Below are 27,946 nucleotides of genomic sequence, written 5' to 3' on the forward strand. Positions count from 1 at the left end.
CTTCTTCAGTACTGATAGTGTTGTGTTAAAGAATAATTCAAGAAGTCATAAAATAAACATGCATCCCTTCAGGCCAGGAACTCTGCACTGGAGGTGTGCTAATAAAATGTTCACTAAGGCCAGCAAGATGGCTCAGTGGGTAAGGGTGCCTGGTGTCAGCCTGAAAACCTGAGATCAATTCCAGGGCCTACATGGTAGAAGAGGGAATAACTCCCCTAAGTTGTCCTCTGACCTTCCTCCACATGTACACTGTGGTACGCACATACACACACACAGACACACACACACACACAAATAAATGTAATAAAAATGTTCACTTAAAGTCCTACTTTTCTTTAAAGATTCTTACTGATGCCAACGAAGCTCAGATTTGAAAGAATCTAAATGTCTGACAAAGATTAACTAGAAGGTAACAAAATGAAAGTCATTAAAATGGTGCCAAAGAGTGTTTAATGACATGAGAAAAGTTATGAAATGACATTCCTTGAAAGAAGCAAATTACAATAGTTAGTTATATATAGTTCAGTTCCAAGGAAAACTGTCAACAGTAGGTACCTCAAGAGCGCGTGATGTGAGTGCGTTCTTTTCTGTTTCTTCTCTAACCGTGTTTTCTAAACTGACTGCAGAGAAGAGGTCGAAGACTATTGAGTAAGAATGAATGAAATTACAGTCAGACTCTGCGTTCTCTGAGTCATCACCTGCAATTCATTCACAGGACACAGCGGATGAATGGAGGATCTCTCACTGGTCCTTCTTATCTGCCAGAGCTGAGCTCACCTTCCATTTCTAATCAACCACCTCCTCCTGAGGGCCTGCTGACACCCAACACCGCGTCGGCATTGGGGATACAGGGTGAAGATGCACAGACACAGCCCGTGCCTTCTTAGCGCTTCACGCATTTAGGAAGACAGATATTAAGGCAATTAAAGGGCAATGAATGCCATAACAGGAAAAGAACTAGGGAACGTGATCTATTTAGGGAGTCAGGGACGGCTTCCCTGAGGAAGAAACTTTGATGTCCCTGATTTAATGAGAATATAAAGATAGCACTCCTAACTCGGGAATTCTAAAAATACAAGATTCATGCAAGTCAGAATAACAAGTCTTTAAGGGAAGGACCTGAACGCCTAGGCAGAATGTAAAGGTATTTTCTGGAGAACATGCATTAAAAGCCCTAAAATAATGTATGTGAGTTAATAAGCAATTCTGTATCTAAAAAATATTGCAAATAAACTATCACAGCCATACCAAAATTAGGTTGATAATCATGGCATTATTTATAATTGCAAAAAAAAAGAAGCCAAAATCTAAATATGATTAAGGTATAACAACTTCGGTCATTGCTATAATTTTGTAGAAAGACAGCAATGAAAATACACTCACAATGTAATAATTAAAAAGCAGCAAGGGGCTGGAGAGATGATCTGTGGTTAGCAGCATGTATGCCTGAGTTAAGTTGCCAGCATCCATGTTGGATGACTCTTTTTATTTTTGGTTTTTCGAGACAGGGTTTCTCTGTGTAGCTTTGCGCCTTTCCTGGAACTCACTTGGTAGTCCAGGCTGGCCTCGAACTCACAGAGATCCGCCTGCCTCTGCCTCCCGAGTGCTGGAATTAAAGGTGTGCGCCCCACCCGCCCGGCTTTGGATGACTCTTAACAGCTTGTGACTCTAGCTCTGGGGGGATCTAACATCCTCCTCTGGGCTCTGCAGGCACCTGCACTTACATGCACATTCTCCCACACAGAAACACATGTGGACACGTGTTTTAAAATACAAACAAATCTGGAAAAAGCCCTGAGACTGTGGGAGTGGCTCAGCTTGCTTGCCTAGCAAACAAGAGCCAGGCCCCGAGCTCAGTCTCACGCTCCAGCACCTACATAAGAAGTGAACACCGGGGCACATACTTGGAACCCCAGCACTAGGGAGGTGGAACTAAGAGGCTCTCCGAGCCTTGCTGGCCAGAAAGTCTCAGCTAATGGGTGAGCTTCAGGCCAACGAGAAACCCGTCGCTAAGGAGGATGATGGCATCCTGAGGATGACACCTGAAGGCGTCTTCTAGCCTTCATGAAGAAAGCAAGATGGGGTAATCATGTATTGCATGATCTCATATACACACAATGCAACTTTTTCTTCTTTGTTCTTCTCCTCTGCATTTTCTATATCATATATGGAATACATACCAAATAAAGATTCAAAATGAAGTACTTCTAAATACCTGCAAGTTGCCAACATGAAACATGAACTTACTGTCCTGATTTCTTCAGTAAAGAACTACAAAGGAAAAGCTGGGCATGGCTGAGTGTGCCTGTAATTCCAGTGCTGGATCTGGAGACAGACGGATATGGCTGGCCAGTCCGACAGGTTCTGACTAAGCTTCAGGTTCAGTGAGAGATTCTGCCTCAAAAATCAATGTAGTAAGCAAAGGAAGACTCCAGATGTCCTTTGACCTCTACATGCATAGATTTATATGTCTACACCACCAACACATATACACACCAATATTAAAGGTCCCACAAAAGCAGACATTTACCAACACTAGTTTCCATACAGTTAAAATTCATGCTGAATTAACCAAAATCAAACAATATGAATACGGTGTTATTCAAGTCCAAATGGATATTTCTTTACCCGTCTTATTTCTGCTGTAGAAAATCCAGATGTTTTGAGCTGCTCACATTCTTTATGCAGAGTTTTAAAGGCTTCCATCAGCTCTTCATACTGAAAGAGGAGGTCAGCAGGTTACCAGTTATGACTACATCTAGTGTGCTCGTCATCAAGCTGCCCACTAACTTGCAGCAATCACTTCAATCCTTACAAGAACAACATTAAAAACATGTTTTTAAAAAGCAGTCACGGGGTTGGGGATTTAGCTCAGTGGTAGAGCGCTTGCCTAGCAAGCTCAAGGCCCTGGGTTCGATCCTCAGCTCCAAAAAAAAAAAAAAAAAAAAAAAAGCAGTCACACCGGGTGGTGGTGACACATGCCTTTAATCCCAGCACTCAGGAGGCAGAGCCAGGCGGATCTCTGTGAGTTCGAGGCCAGTCTGGTCTACAGAGCAAGTTCCAGGACAGGCACCAAAGCTACACTGAGAAACCCCGTCTCGAAAAAACCAAAAAATAGGGGCTGGAGAGATGGCTCAGCAGTTAAGAGCACTGGCTGTTCTTCCAGAGGTCCTGAGTTCAATTCCCAGCAACCATATAGTGGTTCACAACCATATGGTGGCTCACAACCATCCGTAATGAGATCCGGTGCCCTCTTCTGGCCTGCAAGCATAAATGTAGGTAGAACACTGTATACACAATAAATAAATAAGTAAATCATAAAAAAAAGAAAAACCAATTAATTAATTAATTAATTAATTAATGTAAAAAAAACAGTCACAATGGCACATGAATGTAATTCTAGGCCTTGGAGAGCTGAGGCAGAATGATCAAGGGTGTGAGGTCAGCATGGGCTACCTCTCAAGGCCTTGTCTCAAAAACAAAATGTAATCCTGCACATTCTTACAATCCATGCGGGATATAAACCAAGATCTGCATGGTCTGCTCACTGAACACTGCTCTGGCCACTTTCTTTCTCACAATCTCAACTGGAGCTACAAGGCGCTGGAACAGCCCTTGGCCCCCACCTGTAGGTTACCTGTCCTATCCCTCTGGGGACCTTCATGATGCCCTCCCTGCTAACCTGGCTAACAGATGATTCCAACAGTCTCAGCATAGTTACCACTGTTCTCAGCCAGGCCTGCTCCGGCCCCTCGTCTATCGGAGTAGAGACCATGTTATACCAGAGTACCTTCTTGTCTGCCTCCCTCCAGGAAGCAGCCATAGCCAGGAGAGCCAGAATTGCATTTTCTATGAGTACCTTCATAACCCCAGGGTTTACTGCAGGCCGTAAGCCTCACAGGTATGCAATAAAGAGTGGTCAGATGAATGAAAAGACCATAGCTGTTATCCTGAATTTTAAATGAATGGCAGTCTAAAGTCTGAAAATACAGCTCAGTGGTAGAACATGTGCCTAACATGCCTAAGACACTGGGTTCAGGGGCTGGAGAGATGGCTCAATGGTTTAAGAGCACTGACTGCTCTTCCAGAGGACCCGGGTTCAATTCCCAGCACCCACGTGGCGGCTCACAACTGTCTATAACTCCAAGATCTGACACTCTCAGACATACATGCAAGGAAAACACTGATACACATAAAATAAAGACAAATAATTTTTTTAAATGATCCTAGGTTCAATTTCTAGCACCACACACACACCACAATATGTTTTAAATGACAATATCAGAAAATTAATATTTTTGACTGATCATATGCTATAAATCTACAAATTATTCATTCTAAAACTTTTCATTCAGAAAGACAACATTCCCTCTTTCTCTACGTGTGTGTGTGTGTGTGTGTGTGTTTCGAGACAAGGTTTCTCTGTTTAACAGCCCTAGCTGTCTTCGAACTTGCTTTGTAGACTAGGCTGGCCTCGAACTCCCAGAGATCCACCTGCCTCTGTTTCTAAGTGCTGGGATTAAAGGTGTGCACCACTACTACCTGACAACAACATACAATTTTTACTAGTGTTTTTGCTAAATGTGTCTCTTTTTAAATACACATACCTCGCAGACATGCTTCAAGAGCATCTTTATTACCTTTTATCCCCTTAATTAGCTGAGCATATTAAGAGGTACTATTAATAAACTTCCTCTAGAGGAATTATTTACACTATCAAATAAATATCCAAAATGTAATCTTTTAAAGTCCCTGGTTGTGATCTATGTACTGCATATGAACCCACTTATGAAGAGGGTGGGGAGGGGTAGAATACTCCACACTTACACATCCGTTTTCTGTATCATATAAATGCCTACTATGGTATCTGACCTATGTACTTTTATAGCTGTGGCTTATAATCAACATTATATATAAGATCAATATTAACTTTACTTTTAATGACAGCTATAACAATACACAAATGGAAGATAAAAGCATTCAGTTGTTTTGATACAGTCCAAATACTGAGCAACCAACATACAGAAAGCTTCTACACCAAATCTTGGAAGAAAACAAAGACGGATAGTATAAACTCGACACCTGTCTCCATGGACCTCACAGTCTACCAGAAAATGACAAACTTCATAACAAACTGACCCAAATCAGCCTAACTACTATGAAATAAAAGTATAAAAAAACTAAAATTCTTTGAAATCCAGCCTGGTTTCTCTATTTCTTTTTCTTTTTGCTTGTTTGTTTGGTTTGGTTTTTTCGAGACAGGGTTTCTCTCTGTAGCTTTGCAGCCTTTCCTGGATCTCCCTCTGTAGACCAGGCTGGCCTCAAACTCACAGAGCTCCGCCTGCTCTGCTTCCCGAATGCTGGGGGTTAAAGGCGTGCGCCACCACCGCCTGAGCCTGGTACTTTGAGACAAGAGGACCCAGGAGCCAGAGCACAGGAGCCAATGCTGGTGAGGGAAATGCACTGCAGACTCCCACTACTCTCTCTGCCCTGGAAGAGCAGGCAAGCCTGGATCAGCTGCAGGGGCTCACATGTTCCAACCGGACAGAGGCAGATCGAACGTCTATCATTTGTCCTGGTGTACTGACGATGATAGCCGGCTTCTCTCTCATCTGGATGACAAACTGCATAACTGCCTCGCTGATCAGCACAGTGCTCCGCATCTCAAGCCCAGGAGTCCATCTACCCAGAATTACTAAGTACAGGAAGTATTTGCACATCTCCATTTCCTATCCATACGGTCCTATCACCCAACAGTATTTGAGTGTGAAAGTCACTGACCTGGGCTGGAGAGATGGCTCAGAGGTTAAGAGCACTGCTTGTTCTTCCAAAGGTCCTGAGTTCAATTCCCATCACCCACATGGTGGCTCACAACCATCTATAACGAGATCTGGTGCCCTCTTCTGGCCTGCAGGCATATATATATATACATAATATACATAATAATAACATATGTATATATACATATATACATAATAATAAATAAATCTTTAAAAAGACAATTTAAAAAAAAAAGGAAGTCACTGACCGTCAGCTGACACTATTTTCCTTTAAATGTCACTTGGAACCCTAAAGTCACAGGTAGAGAAAGATTAACGCTGCAGATGAGCAGCTTTGTTCTCTACGAGGTACCTGTTTATTGGTGTCGGCCACAGTCTCATCCTGTAGGAACTCACTCGGCACGTCCAGTTTTATTAGAAACCGAGCTAAGTACGCCCTCTTCTTCAGCTCATTGCTCCTCTGAAGGAGCCAGTGCAGCACTGGGTAAATGACAGGCTTACTCCCGATCACCAGGCCCTGACGGAAAGTACTCCTGCAAAGGACACACAGCGCAGGCGCAGTCAGCAGAGCGGGGAAGACAGCCTGTGTTCAAAGCGGGACATACAGGGTCCTTATTGCTCTACACAACTACTTTTAAAATATAGATCCAAGGCTACAGTCAGCCTTACATTAGTCAGAAAACTGGATCCTCCATGTATTACTAAACTATCCATGAAGTTGTCTTGAAACTATTCATTGGCAGAGTAAACCTTAATTCTTTATTGGCTGGGCAGCTTTTAAGTTGTTTTGGTTTCTTAAGATTTGTTTTTATTTATATGCATGTGTATATTTGTGTGCCTGCCTGCGTGCGTGCATGCGTGCGTGAGTGCGCGCGCGCCTGGAGCTGGAGTTGTAGGTGGTTGTGAGCCACCAAACTCAGGTCCTCTGGAGGAGCAGCAAACGCTGTTATTAACCAGAGAGCCGTTTCTCCAGCCCCAGAGTTGTTTTTATCTAGAATGGCATAAATCATAAAATGGTATTTGTCTGACTGTTTTGGCCAGAGGAGAAGAACTGACCCACTTAAGATGTCTACGTGACAGAACAGCATTAGAAGGATTAAAACTTCAAATTCTGTTATGTCCTAAGGCAATCAAATGAGGACAGACCAGGTTGCCTAAAAAGACTAACTGTAGCATCCGGAGGCTGGAGTTTGAAACCATGGCTTTAAGAAAGCATGATACATGAGCAGATTCTTACATGTCTGTGGCATTTCCGGGAGGTTTGTATTTAAGGATACCAAGAAGGTTCAACATCCGTTTGGCTGTCTGCTCTGGCATCTCCTCTCTGATATCAACATCTTGCTAATAAACAAAGAAATTGAAAAATATGTCATTGTTGTATATTTAACAAAGGAAAACATTTAAATTCATTGACAAGCTTGTTCTGCTGGAGCAGAGCAGGCACAATGGTCTCTTCATAGAACAGATTAAGTCCAGGGCCCAGATTCCAAGTGAGGGAGCACACGAGTCAGATCAGGATTCACCTTCAGAATGTCAAGCTTCAAAACAAGTCTCCAATGGGAACGTGCATAAAAGACATGAACTAACTTGCAATACAATCGAACCTTTTGTCAAATGCCTCTTTATTCCAGGACCCAAGCTTTTTGTGTCTAGAAGTAGAGAAATAATGTCTAAATAAGGCTTGAGTAGAAACTTGAGGGGCCAGAGCAGTGGCTCACTGGGTAAATGGGTCTGCTACCAAGCCTGGCGACCCAGTTTGACCCCAGGGACCCACATGGTAGAAGCAGAGAACTGATGCCTGAAAGCTGTCCTCTTTCATGGTTTGGAAAAGCATGGACATGCCCACACACATGCACACAAAATAAATAAAAGGTAAAAAGAAATTTTTTTTTTTAGCAGATAACTGAAATGTGAGTTACTAGAGAGGCCTAAAAGATCATTAACTACCCCTTTACAACACAGTAAAGAAGGCCCAGGAAGGGCTTTGCAGACCTACGATAGTTATTTAGAGGCAAAGGTGGACTGTCCTAACACATTTTTCATTACAAAGGAGAAAATTTAGCCGCACCTTCAATCCCAACACTTAGGAGGCAGAGGCAGGTGGATTGCTGTGAGTTTGAGGCCAGCCTCGTCTACAGAGTGAATTCCAGGACAGCCAGGGCCACACACAGAAACCTGTGTCAAAGGAAATAAAAAAAAAGAAAGAAAGAAAAAAACTTACCTTGGGGTCGATCTCAGCCAGAACGTCATTGAGAACTTGTAATAGTTGCATTGGTCCCAGAGAATCAAATGTGATTAAATTATAGTTCTTCTTAAAAGGCTCCTTATTGAGGCTGTCCACGATGAATTTGATTTGGTCACTCATGATTAAGTCTTATAGCTTAAAACTAAAGAGGAAAAAAAAAAAGAGTATTCCTCAATCTTGATAGCTAAAAAAAGTGTTGAGAGAAAATCAGGATTAAGATCGTAGGAAGTAGCCGGGTGGTGGTGGCACAGGCCTTTAATCCCAACACTCGGGAGGCAGAGCCAGGCAGATCTCTGTGAGTTCGAGGCCAGCCTGGTCTACAGAGTGAGTTCCAGGAAAAGCACAAAGCTACACAGAGAAACCCTGTCTCAAAAAACAAAAAACAAAAAACAAAAAGATCGTAAGAAGTAGGCAGAGAGGCGGTATATGTCTGCACAGCATACAGAATGCTGTGAAAAGACCAGTTTTGTCCGAAGAAATCAGAGTATGAAACTTTATTATGCAATCTATTTATGCTGTTAATATTCACTATGGACTGCATTTGTACATCCATCCACTCTGGCAGCAATCACCTGAACCCGGCAAATGAATAACATCCTACAGTGAAGCCTCTTCAATAGAGCCACAAAGTTTTCAAGAACCTGGCTTAAAGGCAGAGCTACAGACCAGCTTTTTTTTTTTTTTATTGGTAACTCACATTGAAAACATCAGATTTTTATGGTAAAATCCAGATCTTGTTCCTTTTGAAAATCAGATCTGGCAGCCCAGTGCCCATATCTGTGCTTAGCCTCAAGCACAGAACGCAAGTAGGGCCCACACACTTCAGCCCAGGCACATCCTTTAGGGCTGTTTAGGTCTCTGCCAAACACTCTCCACCCATTTCTATTACTGGATTAGCCTGGGAGACCTCAACTCTGAGCAACTCAGGCCTTAGCTTCCTTTTCCCTTCAATGAGGAAACCGTTCCGGCTTTCTGGCCTCCACCTCCCACCCCAAATCCCTGGTAAGCTTCTTGCTTCTTATGAAATAAAGGCTAACCCTGACATCTTATGACCTTTGTGATCTACCTCAACCTTTCACTCTGAAACCAGCTGTCACTGCTCCCTGATTCACCTACTTTTCTCTGCCTCCTCTACCCTTGTTTGGAGGTGTAAATCTCACACCATCAGGCCCGGGCTCAGGTGCAAGTTTTCTCAGGAAACCCTCAAGTTTTGCGGCAAAGGAACAGAGCCTGCCCTCTACCCCCACCATACCGTCCACACCGCTTTCCTTAGTCTACTTTTTATCTTGTTCTAGCTTCTTAGGTGCACATTATTTCTTGCTTTGCAAAACTGTACATTCCATGAGCAATCTATCCAACTCCATTTTGAATACACATTGAGCTGAAAACACTGAGTTCTACTAGGCTGAATGAACTTGTTCATAGGCCTCAAGCCAAAAATCAAAACAAATAAAAAACACAGAAGCCAAAGTCTAAAGGAAATAAGGCTGTTATGAAAAGCCATAACCTTAAAAAACTGAGCGTCTGGGACTGGAGAGAGCGCTTAGCAGTTAAGGACACTGGTTGCTCTTGCAGAAGACTGGGGGTTCCCGGCACCCACATTGTGATTCACAACCATCCCTAACTTCATTGCCAGGGAATCTAACATCCTCTTTTAAACATCACGGGCATCAGGCATGCATGTGGTGCACATACATGCATGCAGGCAAAACACTCACCTAAAATAAATAAATATTTTTAAATTACTTTTTAAATTTTTAATTAAAATAGTATATCTGATTCAACCACTGTAAAGGCTTTATGTTTTACCAAGGGAAATCGCTTTACTAAAATGAACTGCTGGGCTGGGGATGTAGCTTGGTTGGTAGAGGGCTTGCCTAAAATGTACGAAGCCCTGGGTTCGATTCCCAGCCCTGAATAAACTGGATGTGGCTGCACACAGAAGCAGGATGATCGGAAGTGCAAGGTGATCCTCGGCTACTTAGTGAGCTGAAAGCAGCCTGGGCCACTTGAGACCTTGTCAAAATCACCACAAAGCTGAACTGCCTCTCCCATGTATGATGCCACACGACTGTAACCTCAGGACTGGAGAGAGAAAGAAGAAGCCCGAGTTTGAGGCCAGCCTGGGCTACATAAGACTCTATTAAACTAGAAAAGATGAGTGAGACAAAGGAAGAAAAGGTTATCTCAATGCTTTCTCAGTTAAAACTATGAAATAGATACTATTTCACTCAAGACATACAGTGAGGGCATAAGCATCTTGCTCTAAAACAGAAAAAATGTTTTTGTTGTTTTTTTTTTCCTTTTGAAACATCTCCATGTGTAGCCCTGGCTAGCCTGGGACTCACCATGTAGACCAGGCCTCTGCCTCCTGAGTGCTCGGATGAAAATCAAGGGCCACCAAGTTGGTATGAAATGCGTTTCTTAACTGGGTAGGTGAAGCTTACATTTAGAAAACATAAAAACAAAACAAAACTAAAGATATTATTTCATAATAATAAAATTATGAGTAAATAAATAAAGTAGTAAAAAGAAAAAACAAACAAACACAAAAACAAAGTGATATAACCAGAATAGCTTCTAACCTTAAGGTTTCTTTTAAGCTTATACCAAAAGAATATCCTAGCCAGGGATAGTAGTGTGAGACTTTAATCTCAGTACTAGGAGGCAGAAGCAGGCAGATCTCTGAGTTCGAGGCCAGCCTGGTCTACAGAGTGAGATCCAGGAAAGGCGCAAAGCTACACAGAGAAACCCTGTCTCGAAAAACAAAAAAACCCACAAAATTAAACCAAATATCTGGATAAACGAGTAATACACTGCTAGGAAGAGAATAAAAGCGGGATTCTAGAGAGTATTTCTGGGAGTATTTCCAGGCAGGTAATGGTTGCTAGGAGAGGGAAAGGCGTTTTCTTCAGTGGTGTGCCACTGATAAGTAATCCACGCCCCTGAAAGAAACCATAAGTAAACTCATTGGGCCACCAAAAAGGAAGGGAGAGGGGCATTAAAGTCGAAGGGAGACGAGCTGGGAAATGAAAAGGGATTCAGTGGGAGTGGGAAGGTGGTTATAAGAGAGAAATCGAAGTGGAATAATCAAAATACACTATAGGCATGAAGACAGCATAATGGCACCCATTAGGCATAACTAATATGTGCCAATTTAAAAAGAAAAAAAACTTTTTAAAAGAAAGGAATCCGTTGGGGTTCCCGCACCCCGGGTCGCCCACCAGCTTTCAGAGGACAAAGATGTTCTCGAACAGGTAGGCGGTCGGTGCCCGGCGGGCGCTGCGCGCTAAAATTAGCAAAAGCAATTTACTCTCCCTCTTCCAGCGCAACTGCTGGCCGCGCTAATTCACCAGCTAACTCACCCACAGCAGCACCCAGGGGGCCGGGGCAAGAATTAAAACCAGGGCGCGCGTTTATCTGGCACAAGTCGGGGCGGCGCGCGCAGGCCCACTGGCTCCCGCAGCGGCCCGGGTCGAGGGGAGGACAGACCAGGGACCCCGCTCCCGCCAGGCCCCGCGCGGCCGACCACCCCCCGACCCGAGCAGGCCCTGGCGCCGCCGCCGCCGCCGGCCGGGAGCGGGCGCAGTTCGAGGGAACTCGGGGTTCGCCGAGTTCCCCACCGCGAGTTGGCGGGGTTACCTCAAATCCTCCTCGCGAAACCACCTCCCCACCCCCGCCCCACGGGAGGCACCCGGGCGCACGCGGGTTCCTAGAGACGGCTCCTTGGCAACGGTTGCCATGCGCTGATGTCACTTCCTCGGGCTCAGGGCGCGCACCGGGGGTGGGGCCTCGGGCTGGGAAGCTGGACCCCGCGCCTGGGGTTCCGAGCCACTGCAGAAAGCCTAGGGCGATTAATAATCTTTGTGAACCGTTTACAGTTCTCCCTTGACAAAGTACTCGGCATGTGCTGTTTCATTCATTCATTTATTTACCAAATTTGATTCGACTACTTCTTTGAGGCAGGACTAGATGGGGTTTGGGGTCAGGAAGCATTGGGCGTGGTTTTCAAGTTTAGGTTTTCGACATAAGTATCTCCAGAGTAAAACGTTCTTGGGAACAATTAGAGTGTAGATTAAGAGACACGACATACATGGAGGGAGAGAGACAGACAGACAGACAAATGGAGTCCTACTCTGAAAACTGGGTTAGTTGCTCAGACATTCTTGAAGAAACGGTGACTTTAACATCAGACTTAACCACAACCTAAAACTAACAAATGACAAATCAGACCTTTCTTACATGCCCCATGCTGCTGGCTGCTGCAATTAGAAAATGCAATAGAGAGCAAGATCCAGCGGGGATCTGTCCCCCGGGGAGGTGGGGCAGGGGGAGGGTAAGACAGAGAACACAATTAAACAGGCCGGGACTGAGAGAGATGTAACAAAATGTTCCAGTGATGATGAAGCCCCGCGTTTACTGGGGGACAGGGAGGGCTGAAGGATTCATACTGTCAAGCCTCCATCCCAAAGAGCCACGTTTACGGACCAGTGAAAAGAATCTGGTGGGATGGCTCAGCTGGTAAAGGTGCTTGGTGCACACACCTAATGTCAGGTTCCACAGAGACGGAGACAGACTGCAGGTTGACGGGCCAAAGGGAGAATTGATTCCTGCCTGTGACTCCTTAAGATTAAAACCTTGACGGGACTCATTGAGGAGTCGAAGGAGACATTCCCGGTAACAGTTTCACAACAGAGAGGCATTGTTGATTCTGTCTGGAGCAAGCTATGCGTGGGTAGCACGCCCCCCACTCACCCACACCCCCCACAACCTGCCTCCAGGTCAAGTCTTGCAGGTAACCTCTCAATAATACCTTTTAACTGAACTGTATTTGAGATTTTTAATAGATTCTAACCCTATGTGACAGTAGTTCTGAAAGCTTGTCACTTCTAATTCACCCCCTCCCTTCCTCTGCCTCCTCTCCTCCCACTCTTCCTCCTCCTCTTCTTCCTCTATCTCTTCCTGCTAACCTTCCCCCACGCTAGGAAAGCACTCTACCACTGAGTTACCTCTTCAATCTTCCCTTTTATCTTTATTATATCATTTACTTATTGTGCGTAGGAGAGCCCAGCCCACTGCGGGCCAGGAGGAGCAAGCCGGTCAGAAGTGTTGCTTTGCGGTTCCTGCTTCAACTTCCTGCCTTGAACTCCTGCCTTTACTCCCGGAGGATGGGCTGTGATCTCTCCAAAACCTCTCCTCTCCAGTTTGTTTTGGGTCGTGGCATTGTATCACAGCCACAGAAAAGCAAACTAGAACCGCTGATTAGATACTGGGTACTGTCAAGTTCAAGGATCTCACCACCTTCAGGTGTGACTTCATCGAAGAGCTCACGGTCATCCTGACTTCCTCCCTCCTTCTCTCCCTGTCTCCTCTCCACTTTGCTCAGAACGGGCTGTTAGCGGTGACAGGCTTACATCCTGCCAGCCTGGTGTTCAGGAAACTCCCAGAGCAGACTCTCATTGGCACAGACTATGACTGACTAGCTACACACGCCCATCTCCGTTTTTAGTTTATGTGTACAGGTGTTTTGGCCTGCGTGTGTGCACACCACATGCATGCAGCGCCCACGGAGACTGGAGGGACATCAGACTCTTGGAGTTGCAGGTGGTTGTAATGTGTGTGATGGGTATCAAACTTGGATTCTCTGGAAGAGCAGCAAGTGTTCTTAACTGCTGAGCCATTTCTACAGCCCCCAGACAATTTCCTTTCTAAATGTTTAAAAAATTCTTTCGGTGGTCATACGGGATTTTGAGACAGTCTTGCTAAGTCACCCGAGCTGGCCTTAAATTTTGCAATCCTCCTGTCTCAGCATCCTGAATAACTGGGATTAAAGGTGTGCACCACCATGCCATACTCCATTCTGTTTGCTTGTTTTTTTTTTTTTTTTTTTTTTTTTTTTTTTTGAAACAGGGTCTTTAATATGTAGCCCAGACCGGTCTGGAACTCATTGTGTGGCCCGGGCTGGCCTCAAACTCTGCCTTGCCTCCACTTTCCGTAGGCATGTGCACCACACCCAGTTCAAACCATTCTTGAATCTCCTGGTTCTTTTCTAATGGAGTGGGTGAGGGTGGTTCTCCAGAAGGAAGGGCTGGGCCTGTTAGCTGTGGGAGAGATGCTGTGCCAAGAGCCACACAGGGCAGTTGTGATGGGAGAGGCTGTTTCATCTTGAAAGCTGTGAATGTGGCTCCATCAGTCGAGGGCTTGCCTCGCACGCACAAAGCCCTGGGTTTGATCCCCGGTACCACGTAAACCAGCATGGTAGTACATGCCCATTATCTCAGCACTGGGGAGGCAGAGACAAGAGTACCAGGAGTTCTAGGTCATCCTTAGCTACATTGTGAGTTTGAGGCCAGCCTGTGCTAGGTAGAACACTACCTCAAAAAAAGGGGGGGGAATGGGAGGGGAGATGACGCCTTGTTGCCAAGCCTGATGACCTGAGTTTGGTTCCTAGAATTCACAGAGTAGAAGGAGAAAACAGGCTCCTGAAACTTGTCCTCTGACCTTCACACATGGGCACATGGAATGCACATATATACATACGTACACACACACACATACACAAATGAAAAATAATTCAAAACCAAAGAGAAATGCACAGGTATACCTTGTGTGGAGTGTCTGTATCAGTGGGAACTCTCTCCTCTGTTTCCTCCCAAGGAATTATCTGCCTCTAGGGCAGGCCCCTACTGTGGGCCGGGATAGGTCTTCACAGACATCTGAGGGATGCCACAAACACAACGTCTCCAGCCCCCTTTTTCAGCTCAGAACTTCCAAACAAAAACTTTCCTGTGCAGAATCCAAGGAATCCAAGCCAATTTTCTGTTTGGGGTATTAAATTTAGACCTATCATCCTGACCAGGAGATATTTCTGGAGCCTGAACGAGCATTCAGTGAACGCCAGTTTCCAAGATGCCATCCCATCTGGGGTAGCTCTGCCCGCTGCCCACATTATCTTATCCTTTGAAAACAGGGGGAAAATGACCCAGACGCCGGAACATGCCTGCAAGTGGGTCATTTTATTACCCATTGATTGTCATTTAACACCTTTGCCATTGGGTTACATGGAGATGAAAGTCATTAAGTTTAAGTGGAAACCTGAATTGAGGTTTGGAGATACCCCAAGCACTCTCTGCTCTGGCAGTTGGATCTTGTGGGCACATTTGGTAGCAGGATGTGCTTTCTTAAAAGGCAGAAAGATAAATATCCTGTGAAACATTGGGCTAAATGGATGAGATTCCAGAGGCCTAATTAAATGCATGCCTGGTACTACATTTTTCTCAGGCTTTCCTGGTAATGGATTTTGTGTTTGCAAATGGACTACAGTTTGCAAAGCCTGAAAATCACCAGTGAGATTAATGGGCTATATAAAGTATCCAAACTTCTATTACAATTTATGTAGACTCCTTGGTTATCCATTTGGATTGAAATACAGTCCTCACCGGACATTCCCCCAGGGGCTCAAACCACCAAGTCATCATTTGCTGAGAGTTTACTATTTATCAGCAGCATTGAGAAATAGCTCAGATTGGGTCAGAACTGACTCCGATATTAATGTGTGGGGTGCGGTCCTATGTCCCCTCCTCTGCAAGCAATTCCAATTGTCGCTAGCAGGCGGCAATTCCCATAGCAAATCTGCACTTGCTGCATAAGCTGTTCAGTCTTTGCGGGGAGAAGAGGGGACCAGCAGACACAGAGGGGCTGTGAGGAATCCCAGGGCAGGGACAGAGCCCTAGAGGAGATGAAAGTACTCCAAAGAGGCCGCACCAGGAGTCCTGGGGCTTCCGGTCTGAATGACACTTTCCTTGTGCAAGGAGGCAAGTCACATGAAGGCAGTCGCGCCTGAGAACGGAGCTGCAGGGTGAGGTGATGAGTGAGCAAGTGGTCATAAGGTACCCCAAAACCTCATCACTGCAGAAAAGTCCGGGGAGCTGCCCCCACCCCCCAGCATGCGTACCAATGGGAGGACACTCAATCATGAGATTGCATTTCCTTCCAGCCTAAGAGAAGAGGGGCTCAGACTTCAGCAGATTACAAAATAAAATCCTTCTAGCAGACCTGAGTCCCGGCCTAAGGCCGATAATGACCTCTACCAGTGAGCGAGCCCATCAAGGTAGAGAGACTGCCCACTCTGAGCAACTGAGGAGAGTGTAACCCAGGGCTGTATATAAAGGTGTGAGCAGGATTTAAGTGGCCCAACAGGGGACCAGCAACAAGGGTGACATAGGTTCCCTGAGCTGAACGCAGGAAGTTCAAGAAAGGACCAGAATCCTACAAAGCCAGAGGGAGCTGCTAATCCAGGGATTGTCTATAGGCAGCCAGATCCTATGTTTTCCCACCCTCTCATCTCCTGCCTGATCTCCCATCAGGCTGAGCCCGACAGGTAGCCAAAGGGGGAGAAGTTCCCACATCCATATAGCTCATCCTCCTTGGATTGTAGAGGGGGACCTGGATGGGCAGACTGAGTCTCTGCAGGTTGAATTCTGAAACCAAATGATGAGCAAAAAGGCATTTTGAGGCCAGGCATTCACCCTCATGTCATTTTATGATGAAAGAAATGGAGGCCTGCTGAGTTAATGGAGGGCCCACAGTCACGTCGTTAATGGCTGGTGGAGCCAAACTTCAGACACCAGTCTACACGATCCCAAAGCCATATTCACCGTCCACTAAACCACCTCACACCGGCATAGAAGAGTTGGAAGAAAAGGCCACAGTCAGGCTACCAAGGTAGGTGGCCAAAGGTCCCCGCAAGGGTTGGCATTAACACAGTGTGGGGCTTTCTTTGCTTTTGGGGACTCTCACTCTTTCCTTTATTCTAATTTTATTGTTATTATTTTATGTGCATATGTGTGTGCATGCAGATATGCCGCATCATCATGTGGAGGTCAGATACCAACACGGAGAAGTCAGTCCCTCCTTCCACCTTATTAGGCAGTCAGTGTCTCTCTTGTTTCTTCATACTCCAGGCTGCTTGACCTGTGGATTTGGGGGCAACTTTCCTGTCTGCACCTCCCATCCCAAAGTAGGAGTCCTGGGATTACAGACAAGAGCCACCACATCCAACCCTTGGTGGGCTCTGGGGATTGAACTGAGGTCATCCGCCTTGTGTGGCGCGCACGTTTACCTGCCGAGCTTCCCCTCCTTTTCTGAGATGGAACCCCAGAATCCAGGCTGACCTTGAACTCATGATCTTGTTGAGCACTGGATTATAGGTGTGTGTTGCTACGACCAGCCCAAGCCGCCTAGTCTCCTACCCACGTGGGGGGAATGGTTGAAAAATAATCCAAGCACATACCTCAGAGTCAAAGCAGAGGAAGATGGATCAAAAACCCTTGGCCAATGATGGAAAAGAAAAAGTGTATTTTTGTTTTGGATGCTTCTCGGCTGCTTTCTTTTTTTTTTTTTTTTCCATCTTCTTTTCCTGAGCTGAATGTTTGGTGTATTTATAGAATTCAGGGGGAGTATTTAAGGGTAGCCAGTGATAGAGCTGCATTTGAGGCCATCAGAAAACTCAGAACCATGCAGGAAAAGGTAGATAGGGTTGGAGGGGGTGAGAAAAGACGGAGAGCAGAAGGACACAGAGGGACTTCACCCTTCACTTGGCCAAGATCTTCTTAGCTCCCAGGAACTGATGACGTCACGTCAAGGTCTTTGATAGGGTCACAGATGGGATGGCAGAACCCCAATGATGGGTGAGCTGAGGAATGAACAAGGAACCGTGGTGTATGTGTGCGGTAAAATGTGAGTCTGCCTTAAAAAAGAAACAAAGACTTTAGGGGCTGGAGGGATGCCTCAGTCAGTAAAGAGCTTGCTGTACAGGCCTGAGGACCTGATTTAGATCCTCAGAATCGGTGCGGAAATGTCAGGCATGGTGAGGGTGAATCAGGAAGCAGAGTCAGGAGGATGCTTGGTTAGTCAGTGGTGGTAGTTGGAATGTATTTGGCCCCCATAGGCTCATAGCGAGTGGCATTATTAGGTGTGGCCTTGGTGGAAGAAGTGTGGTCTTGGAGGAGGATGGGTGACACATGTCTTTAATCCAGACCTTGAGGCTGGAGGGCACTCCTTTAATCTGGGCCACACCTGTTGGAAGTGTGTCACTGTAGGGGCGGGCTTTGAGATCTTTTTCTCTAGCAGCACTCAGTATGTCAGTCGACCAACTTCCTGTTGCCTCCAAGTCAAGATCTGCCTGCGCACCGCCATGCTCCTGCCATGATGGACTGAACCTCTGAACTCTAAGCAAGCCACCACAATGAAATGTTTTCCTTTATAAGAGTTGCCATGGTCATGGTGTCTCTTCACAGCAACAGAAACTCTAAGACAAAAGTCTAGGCCAAAAGGGTGAGCACCAGATCTGTAAGAGAACATATTAAGAAAAAAATAAATAAATAAAAGGTAGAAAGTGATTGAGAAAGACACTGGACATTAGCATGGGCACACATATGAACCTGTACACATCTGTATACACACACACACACACAGAAATGAAATACTGATGTATGCTGCACCATGGATGAACCTGCACACATCTGTACACACACACACACACACACACACACACACACATACACACACACACAGAAATGAAATACCGATGCATGTTGCACCATGGATGAACCTGCACACATTTGTGTATACAAACACACACATATACACACAGAAATGAAATACTGATGTATGCTGCACCATGGATGAACCTGCACACATCTGTGTACACACACACACACACACACACACACACACACACACACACACACACACACGCACACACGCACACACGCACACGTACACACACGGAAATAATGTAGTACTGATACACGCTGCACCATGGATGACCCTGGAGAACTTTGTACTGAGGGGAAGAATCCATCCCACAGGACACAGACTGAACGGGCAAGCATTCTAATGACTGAGCCTCCCCACAACCCTCTCTGTGGGGTTCTCTGTTACATTTTCCAGCACCTAAAATGACCTGGCACTTGCTCATATCTACCAGATGCCTGTGGGCATGAAATAGACAATGGTCAACCCAGCTATCGGTTCTTGGGTGCCGAAAACTGAGAAGTATTATTTCATCGAGTTGCTCTATACAGATTTGACCACCTACTGTGTGCCAGGCCTTAGTACAAATGCCACTGCCACAATAGGGAACAAGACAGACTCAAAATCCTGCCTGGTAGGTCCGTGCCTTCTCTAGGACAACAGAATAGTATCAAACAGATGTTACTATTTTGATAGAGAAGGAAACTGATAGCAAGGTCACAAAGGATCACAGACTATTGAGTTCACTCAGATACCTGGATTCACCCCGTGTCCTGGCAGGTGCTGAGTTTTGCCCAGAGTTGGGCCTCGGTGGTGGTTGCGATCTCAGTCCCTGCCTTTGCTTCTCAGAAAAACCAAACTTCTGGGAACCGGAGGCAGAGCAACTGGAACAGGCGAATCCCATGACCTCAGTGTCCCTGCTTGCTCCCTTCCCTCCACCCCAACTCCATGACGATGGCTCACACCTGGGGTGTGGTAGATTTGATCGAGGGATCTCACTCGTGCACCATCCCCCCACCCCTCAGCCCCGGCTTATCGGCATGTGACATCCCCAAGTGGCTGAGGCCTGCAGGGCAGGCGAAGAATGCAGCTTGAATAAAAATAAACCTGCTGCATTCTTTGGCAGCCCCCTGCCCCTTCCCGCTCTCAGCCGCTGTCCATCCTGGCAGCAGAGGATGCCAGGGCAGGCGGAGGGAGGGAGGGAAAGCAGGGTGGAGGAAGCGAGTGGTGTTGCTATCCAACCCTGAGAAAGAGAGGGAGAGAGGGAGAGGACGAGAGGGAGGGAGAGAGAGAGATGGCCTTATATGGGAACACAGGCAGACAATGTGTGGCAATGGCTTCGGGGGCAGCAGAGGTCAGATACCAGACAGATGGAAGAAATTAAACATGGGACAGAGCAGGTTCTGGGCCCAGAAAACAGCTCTTGTTCCTCAGCGAGGCTGCACAAAGTCTGGCCTGGTTTCCTTTTTTTTTTTTTTTTTTTGCCTAAATGGAGTAAGACTTCCATCCAAATTTCTCCATGACTTTGGTCCCGGCTCCCTGCTCCAAGTTTGGCTAACAGAGGTCCCAGTCTTTTGAAGTCATTTCTTTGACGAACCATATCCCTTGTTGAAGAACACAGGAAGAGCAGGCCTGTCTCTCAAGGGTCTCCAGTAACCTTCCCAAAGCACATAAATGAGTGGGCTGAAAAAGCCTGGCATCGGTCACTCAGCCATTCAGCAAATACCGAGATTCATTTATGCCTCGGGCACTGAACCAGGGCTGCAAAGGCTTGACAAATGTCTCCACAATTAATAATCATTTGCCTAAGCGTGCATTTCATCACCGATGACACAGAACACTGTTGAGAGTCATCCGGCCTCTGCCATGGAGGTTGAAAGGAGGCAGAAATGACGCCCTAATGCTCCCTAGGTTCTGAAGTCAGCTCTTCAGAGTAGTTCCCAGGAATACCTCCATTTAACAAAGGGCATGTCAACCTTGCCATGGTAGACACTGGACTGTCGCAGAGGGCTGTGTCTTTACCGCTAGACATTCGGCAGTATCTCAGACCTCTGCTAGCAGCCAGCAGCAGCTACCGCCTTTTTGACCAGTCACGACAAAACGTGGATGGCAAACGTCCTGGGGATGGAAAAATGGCGGGGTTACTCCTGGCTGAGAATCCCTGATGGGGGCGGGGCGGGCGGGGGAAGAGGAGGGAGCAGAGTGAGTGGAGAGGCTGTGAGTAGAACCCACGCTCTGGCTTGCCCGGTCCTAACCTGTGGTCCTAACCACAGCAGAGTGGAACCCTGTCTCCTTGGCAACACGGCCATGAGTTTGGATGTCCGAAACATCCCCTCCCGCTCCCCCCCTCCCCAGCTCACTTCACGAAGACCTCTGGCCATTTGGATCCTCTGAGAAGCCAAACACCAAGGAAGGAGGGAATTTGGAAGGGAGCAGAGAAGGGATGGAAGTCATATTCTTTCCTTTCCTTGTCACCGTGACCAAAATACCTTACAAGAAGAGAACTTAAGGGAGGTAGAGTTCATTTCGGCGGCAAGAACGTGAGGCAGCGGGTCATATTGCACCTTCAATCAGGCAGAAAGAGGCTAGAAAGTGGAGCCTGCCTGTCAAATCGCAAGGCCCGCCCCCAGTGACGCACTTCCTCAAGTCATGCTCCACCTCCTCGATGTTCCAGAACCTTCCCCAAACAGGTCCAGCTTAGGGATCAAGGATTCAAACATACGAAGCCAAGAAGGAAGGAGTAGTGGGCAGTGCAAGGGGAGAGTGGGTGGGAACTCAGTCATCAGTTTGTCAAAGACATGTGGCCTCCTTGCTAGGGGAACCCGCTTAAGGCACAGGAAAAAGGGATCAACTGTCTGTGAGCAGCAGAGCTGGCACAGAGACGCCAGGATGGTTGGCCCCCAAGAGAGAGGAAGGTTGGCCTTCGCATGAACTTGGAGGCCACAGTGCTCTCAGAGGCAGAATCCCGGGAGGAAACATGAGCTACATGTCATAAAGCATTGCCCAGTGGTTACAGTCACTGGAAGGGGGAGGGATCAAAAAGGGACCATAAGGAAGGAGGGGTGTGGGTAAGCAGAGTGCATGCAGGCAGCCCTGGATTTGGTTCCCAGAACCAAGATATCAGCAATGCAGTGGACGAAAAGGGCAGGGGTCATACCTTAGTTTAGGCAAAGGTATTTTCTTTTCTTTTCTTTTTTTTTTTTTTTTTTTTTTTTTTCTCCCGAGACAGGGTTTCTCTGTGTAGCTTTGCGCCTTTCCTGGAGCTCACTTGGTAGCCCCGGCTGGCCTCGAACTCACAGAGATCCGCCTGGCTCTGCCTCCCGAGTGCTGGGATTAAAGGCGTGCGCCACCACCGCCCGGCAGGCAAAGGTATTTTCATTCCTTTGTTCTGAGTGATCATCAAAGCCACCTCTATCTCCAGTACAACCCATGAGGAGCTGAGTTCCTCCCCTCAGGTACCTCTGGTTAGCAGCTGTGGATGTAGGCTCTCCATGAGCCTTGCTTTCTCCAGCTCCATGATAGAGAAGCCCACCCTCACTCACTGGCCTCTGTGAAGACCTTTCGGCAAAGGCAGGTGGCAGATTCCAACTGGCTCTCAAATGTTTGTTTTTATAGTACTGAGACTTGAACCTAGAAGCTCCCACATGCTAGGCAAGCACTCTACCAACTGGTCTAGGCCTCTCACTGAGCATGGAGCTCAGTGATCTGGCTAGGCTGCTGGCCAGTGAGCTCCCGGGAACACTTGTCTCTGGCCCGGCTCACCTCAGCGCTAGCACTGAGGTTACAGGGAAGGCTGTCATGTGCGTCCTCGAGATAAGAACACAGATTCCCATCCATGCATTTCAGACACTTTACCGTCTGCCCCGCTTCCTCCTACCCTTTTTTGAGACAGGGTTTCATGTATCCCGCTTGCCATCAAAGTCCATATGCAGCTGAGGATAGCCTTGAACTTCTGACCCCCCTGCCTCTACTTCTTAAGCGATGAGCTTATAGGCATGCACCACCACATCTGGTTTATAGGCATGCACCACCACATCTGGTTTATAGGCATGCACCACCACATCTGGTTTACGTGGTGCTAGGGATTGAACCCAGGGCCTCCGGGATGCTAGACATGTAATCTTCCAACTGAACCACATCTCCAGACTCTGTTGCCATGTTCTTAGGGCATTTACTAGTCCTTTGCCACTCGTATCTATTAAAAAGGGAAAGGACGGGTAGACCAGAAGGCCCAGTATCTTTCTTTGTTTTTGTTTTTGAGACAGAGTTTCTCTATTATGTAGCTCTCGATAGCCTTGAACTCCCTATGTAGACCAGGCTGGCCTTGAATGCTCGGAGATCCACCCGCCTCTGCCTCTGTGCTGGGGTTAAAGGCGTGCGCCCCCACCATGCCCAGCTCCGGGAGCTCCCTTATCCCAACCATCACCTCCTTCCTCCTCGAGGCCATTTAGCTCCGGTAGCATATGTGTTTACTTCGCAATGTGCCACCCTTCTAAGCCCTTCTGGAGTCTCTAAAATTATCCCTGACATTTCAGAAGAATCCTTTACATTTTTATTTCTCATCACATCCATGAAGCACTTGTCAGCTCCAAAGAGTCCATCACTTCTCCCACCCCTCCCCCAAAAGGGTACAGATTACTTCCACTCCTTCCCGGCATTGAGTCCGGAGAGGTGAGCTGACGTATCCGACCGCAGAGCTGGTTGGCAGTTTGGCACAGCAAAGTCCCCCCCAACACACACACACACCCTCAGTCCTGAGACTTTCCCCTTACTTTTAGCAACAAAATGGATTCGCACTTTTGTTACACAAGACAGAAATGTTTAGGTCACTTTTATAATTATTGTGTGTGCGGTGCGTTTGAGTGCCGGCATGCCACACCATGTGTGTGGGGCCGGAGTCTAGCTTTTGGGAGTCGGCTCTGTCCTTCCACTGTGGCTTTGGGAGGATGGAATTAAGGTCAGTGTGCAGCGAGCAATTCTCCCCACTGAGCGCCTTGCCAACCCAGGTGACAGAAATGAACTAAAACTTGTATAGGCAATTGACTAGTCACGGGGCACGTATGTAATCCCAGCACCCAGCAGGCTGAGGCAAGAGGATCATGAGTCCAATGCCGTATGAGCTACATAGCAAGCCCCATCTCAGAAATACACACATATATAGAACGAACGGCAATCGGCTTGTTTGTGTAATTTAAAGTCCAAAGAGGCCGTGGATTTCAGCGCAAAGATGGAGGAGCTGCAAGGTTGCTCTTGGGTTGTCCTCTCTCTGTCTCTTACATCCACTCTTTACCATATTGGCTTTATTTTATTCTAAGGCAGAGCCTCATGTAGGCAGGTGTTGAATTCACTATGTAGCTGAGTACAGTCCTGAACTTCCGATACCCCTATCGTACTTCCCAAGTGCAGGGATTACAGGCATGCACCACCACACCGGGTTTATTCCGTGCTAGGGAACAAACCCAGGGCTTTGTGCGTGCTAGGCAAGTGCTCTACTGACTGAGCCACACCTCCATCTCCTTGGTTCTATTTTTAAGCAACCTCTACATCCGTCATGGCAAGGTAACTGCCAGCTGTCAAATCTAACCAGACTGTCCTAACCTCGGGAATTGAGCCTCACTGGTCCTGATTGGCCTGATCTGGTCATGTGCCCACCCTTCTGAGAACCAATCACGGGGGATCAGGGAACAGGCTGGAACCAGAGGAAAGGAGGGAAGGTTAACAGTGACTCCTCTCAAGGACAGATGGGTTCTGTTATCAGAAAAGGGAATGAATGCTGGGTGACCCCTCCTCCCACGAAAAAAGGCGTTTGCCCCACTTACAATGTTCCTGAAGCTTGCCCTCTTTTTGGGCAAAGGCCGCCCTTAAACCTTTACCCTTCCCGCCTTTAACTGGACTTTGGTGTCCACGTTGTGCCTCCTGGATTCAAGCTCCCTGGGCCTCATGGAAACTGTGTGAGGATTCCTGGGTCATAGAGAATCCGAGTGGCATGCCACAGCATTGAGGCTGAAGTCTGGGGGAGACACTGCGCTTGGATTTCCATCTTTAGGAAGAGTTCCCGGGATGGGAGGAAAACCGTCGGTAGCAGCCATCTCCGAGTGGTGGGGTCATGGGCAATCAGGATTGTGCTTTTTTTCTTCCTCGTCATATTTTCCACCACGAGAAAGAGACAGAAGTGGCCACAACATAAAGGAAATAAAGTGGTACGAACAGCCAGGGCTGGGCAATGGGACACCAGGACCCATGCATGGTCTCTCGTAGTTCCTCGCTCCTAAATGCAGGGACCACGGTGTCAGAGCTGGTCATTGTTCCCTGTGAGCTAGAGTAACCACACCGGGGATCACCACAAACATCGCTAATTGCCTTCCCACAAAGCCAAGTCTCTGGTTGCTAACCTGGTCTAAACCTATACGGCAATCTCACTGCCCCGGTTTGGGATTGGTTTAGGCGGGGCCATGTGATCCGCTTCTGGCCAATGAAATGAGAGAGCAAATGGGTGGAGGGTGGTTTCTTTTCAAACGAGACAACTGGTGGCCCCAAGTCACTGTTCTCGGGGTCTTGCAGCCCCGTGTTTGGGAATACAGTACCTAGCAGAGAAAGGTGCTCAGGCAAAGGCCACGGACGACAGTAAGACATCAGAGACCCTTGGAAGTTGGTGAACGGCTGCCCGCACCACCTTGCGATTTGCTTGTTAAATCCAAGTTACATGTTCCTTATGTTGAAGCTAATTTGAGCCGTGCACTCCTATTACATCATCGTAGCCAGCCCAAGCGTCTGTTGTAGGCACTGCACATGCCAACTGGCCAAACAGCCATCAGCACCCGTGAGTGGGCAGCAGAGGGTGGGCAGCAGCACCTGCCGCGGGGTTTCTCTGATAGTCCTTTGAGGACTGTTGCTGATCAGAAGCCATCCCAGGTCTAGAAGGATTCGCTAACACCAGATGCCCTAAGCCAGAGGAGCAGCTTGCCTTACTGTCTGAAGTCAAGGCGGATCACGTGGGCTAGAAATCGTCCTGCATTATCGCACCAAAACCGGGCTGAGACCACTCAATGGATAAGAATGCTTTCTGCTCTTACAGAAGACCCGAGAGCAGTTCCCAGCACCCACACTGGGTGGCTCACCACCTGTAACTCCAGCTCTAGGGGATCCCACGCCGCCTTCTGGCCTCTGAGGGCACTTGCACTCACACATGCACAAATGGACACACACACACACACACACACACACACACACACACACACACAACTAAAAGACAAACAGGCTGGGAATAGTTCAAAGCAGTGACTGCTCTTGCAGACAACCTGAGTCCAATACCCAACATGCCCATCAGGCAGCTCACAACCATCTACAACTTCACCTCCACCTCCAGGGGATCTTATGCTCTCTGGACTTCCCAGGCACTTGCCCAGACGCGTGGTACACACAGACACTGTGCACGTGAACTTACACAGGTACGTGCACCTGTGAAGTTAAATTTAAAAATAACAACACGGCAGAACACCTAGACTGTGTCGTTTCGCGGCTACTATTCCTGAGAGTCTACTATTAGCCTATAAGATTAAGCCAAGTGCCAAACCAAATGAGTTTTAGAGGTCACAGTTTGCTCACCTGCAAACTGGGGGATTAAGATGAGAATTCTCTCATATCGAGGCTCAGAAAGAGCTCTGTGAAGCATAAAGCCAGGGAAAGGTCATCAGCGCTCTGCAGCCCAGACACACAGCAGTCACACCTCTTCTCCACAGTCTAAATTTAGGACACTTGTGACCCCAACTCTTAGTCTACTGTTTATACATAACCTTGTTACACTTCTTACGCTTTGGAGACTCAACTTTTTTTTTTTTTCATCCGTACCCAGTGGGAAGACCTTGTTCCGACTGTGCACGGAGGGTAAAATAACCGTCTTAGAAAAGAGTGACGTACTGCATTATTTCACCCGGTTTCCTGTCCAGGGTCAGCCAAGAAGCAGCACTGATGCAATGTTGGTGCACTACTGCCCCCTGCTGGTCATGTCCCCGGCCCCTGGACCACAGGCACTTCAAGGGGGAGGGACTTGTCTGAGGGCACAGAGCTATCCTGGACAGACAGAGGGGACAGTATGTTGACTCGGGGGCTACTGAGTAAAGAGAGAAAAAAGGACCGGAAACTCGTGTGTTATAGCTTCTCATGCTCTCGGAGTTTTCCAAACAGTCTGGGATCTCTCCCCCGCCTCCTCCTTTGCCACTTGTGATGGTAAGTGTTAATTGTCAACCTGACAGAATCTAGACTCACCTGGAAGAGATGTATTTGCGCACATCCCGGGGGCTGGGGGAGGAGGAGGCTCTTGATCTGGCTCCCTGATGTGGGAACACTCTCCGGCTGTGGGTGGCACCTATTCCCAGGGCCGGGCTCATGGTCCATGTAAAGGGAGAGGGAGCTGAGCACTCTTCTGGCTCTGCTTTCTGAGTGTGGATGCGGCGTGACCAGCTGCCGCAAGCTCCTGTGGCCTTGACTTCCTCTGTCACTGTGGACTTCACCTTCTAATTGTGATCCAGGATAAACCCTCTCTCCCTTGAGTTGCTTTTGTTAGAGAAAAGGACCCTCCCCCCTTTCTGGCATTCTTTTCATTTTACTTACACTAGCTGCTTGCAGGCCAGAGGCCCTAAGCTCTGTTGAGTGTCAGGTGCTTATTTATCAGGGATCTTTTTGTAAGGTAGGCTAAGAAAACAAAGCTCAGAGAGGTTAAGACACATGTCTGGGGTCCAACAGTCAATAAACACAGATGCCCGACTTGAACTCTCAAGTTCAGCCCCCAGAGTAAACATTCTACCACCAAAATACAAAAATGAAGCAAGCCATGATGGTGACTTGTATTGAAAATATTATACAAGCACTGGTTGAGATAGCTCAATGACCACAGGCACATGCCAGCAAGCCCGAAGACCTAGTTCAATCCCTAGATCCCCATATGGTAGGGGCAGAGAAATGGCACCCACAAATTATTCTCTGACCTCTACTTGCACACTACAGCACACAGGCACACACCCACGTGCACTCATGTGAATAAATGTAGTAATTTTTTAAAATGAAGAAAGATCAGCCTGGTCTATATAGCAAGTTCTAGGACAGCCAGGGCTAGATAGGTAGACCCTGTAAATAAAGTAAAGAAAATGAAAAAGCCGGGCGGTGGTGGCGCACGCCTTGAATCCCAGCACTCGGGAGGCAGAGGCAGGTGGATCTTTGTGAGTTCGAGGCTAGCCTGGTCTACAGAGCGCGATCCAGGAAAGGCGCAAAGCTACACAGAGAAACCCTGTCTAGAAAAACCAAAAAAAAAAAAAAAAAAAAAGTAAAGAAAATGAAGAAAAAAATACTATTTAAATTAGTGTGTGTTTTGAATGCCTAAATGCCCAAA

General features: G+C 47.2%; 1 protein-coding gene and 1 long non-coding RNA gene across 4 annotated transcripts in view; both read right to left on the reverse strand.

Annotated features, from left to right (window-relative positions):
* The window catches only part of Ift81 (intraflagellar transport 81), a 71,350-nt gene extending 59,574 nt beyond the window's left edge, over positions 1–11,776 (reverse strand). The window contains exons 1-6 of one of the 3 annotated variants that reach the window (XM_037198693.1): positions 11,668–11,766; positions 10,374–10,467; positions 8,002–8,167; positions 7,018–7,121; positions 6,133–6,313; positions 2,629–2,718 (exon numbers count right to left, since the gene is read on the reverse strand). In XM_037198693.1, coding sequence (XP_037054588.1) covers positions 2,629–2,718; positions 6,133–6,313; positions 7,018–7,121; positions 8,002–8,145 — 519 coding nt within the window. In that variant the 5' untranslated portion in view covers positions 8,146–8,167; positions 10,374–10,467; positions 11,668–11,766. Of the gene's footprint in view, positions 1–2,628; positions 2,719–6,132; positions 6,314–7,017; positions 7,122–8,001; positions 8,168–10,373; positions 10,468–11,390; positions 11,543–11,667 lie in introns of those variants that run through there. The other 2 variants (XM_028885888.1, XM_028885889.2) reach the window with 2 other exon arrangements.
* Positions 11,777–18,272: 6,496 nt separating this feature from the next.
* On the reverse strand, positions 18,273–19,997 carry LOC119086558. Its single transcript, XR_005089864.1, has 2 exons — positions 19,317–19,997; positions 18,273–18,373 (listed from the first exon to the last, which is right to left on the reverse strand). It is a non-coding gene; the product is annotated as an uncharacterized LOC119086558 (long non-coding RNA).
* Between the last annotated feature and the right edge of the window lie 7,949 nt (positions 19,998–27,946).

This window comes from Peromyscus leucopus, chromosome 23 (genome assembly GCF_004664715.2).
Source record: "Peromyscus leucopus breed LL Stock chromosome 23, UCI_PerLeu_2.1, whole genome shotgun sequence".
NCBI lineage: Eukaryota > Metazoa > Chordata > Mammalia > Rodentia > Cricetidae > Peromyscus > Peromyscus leucopus.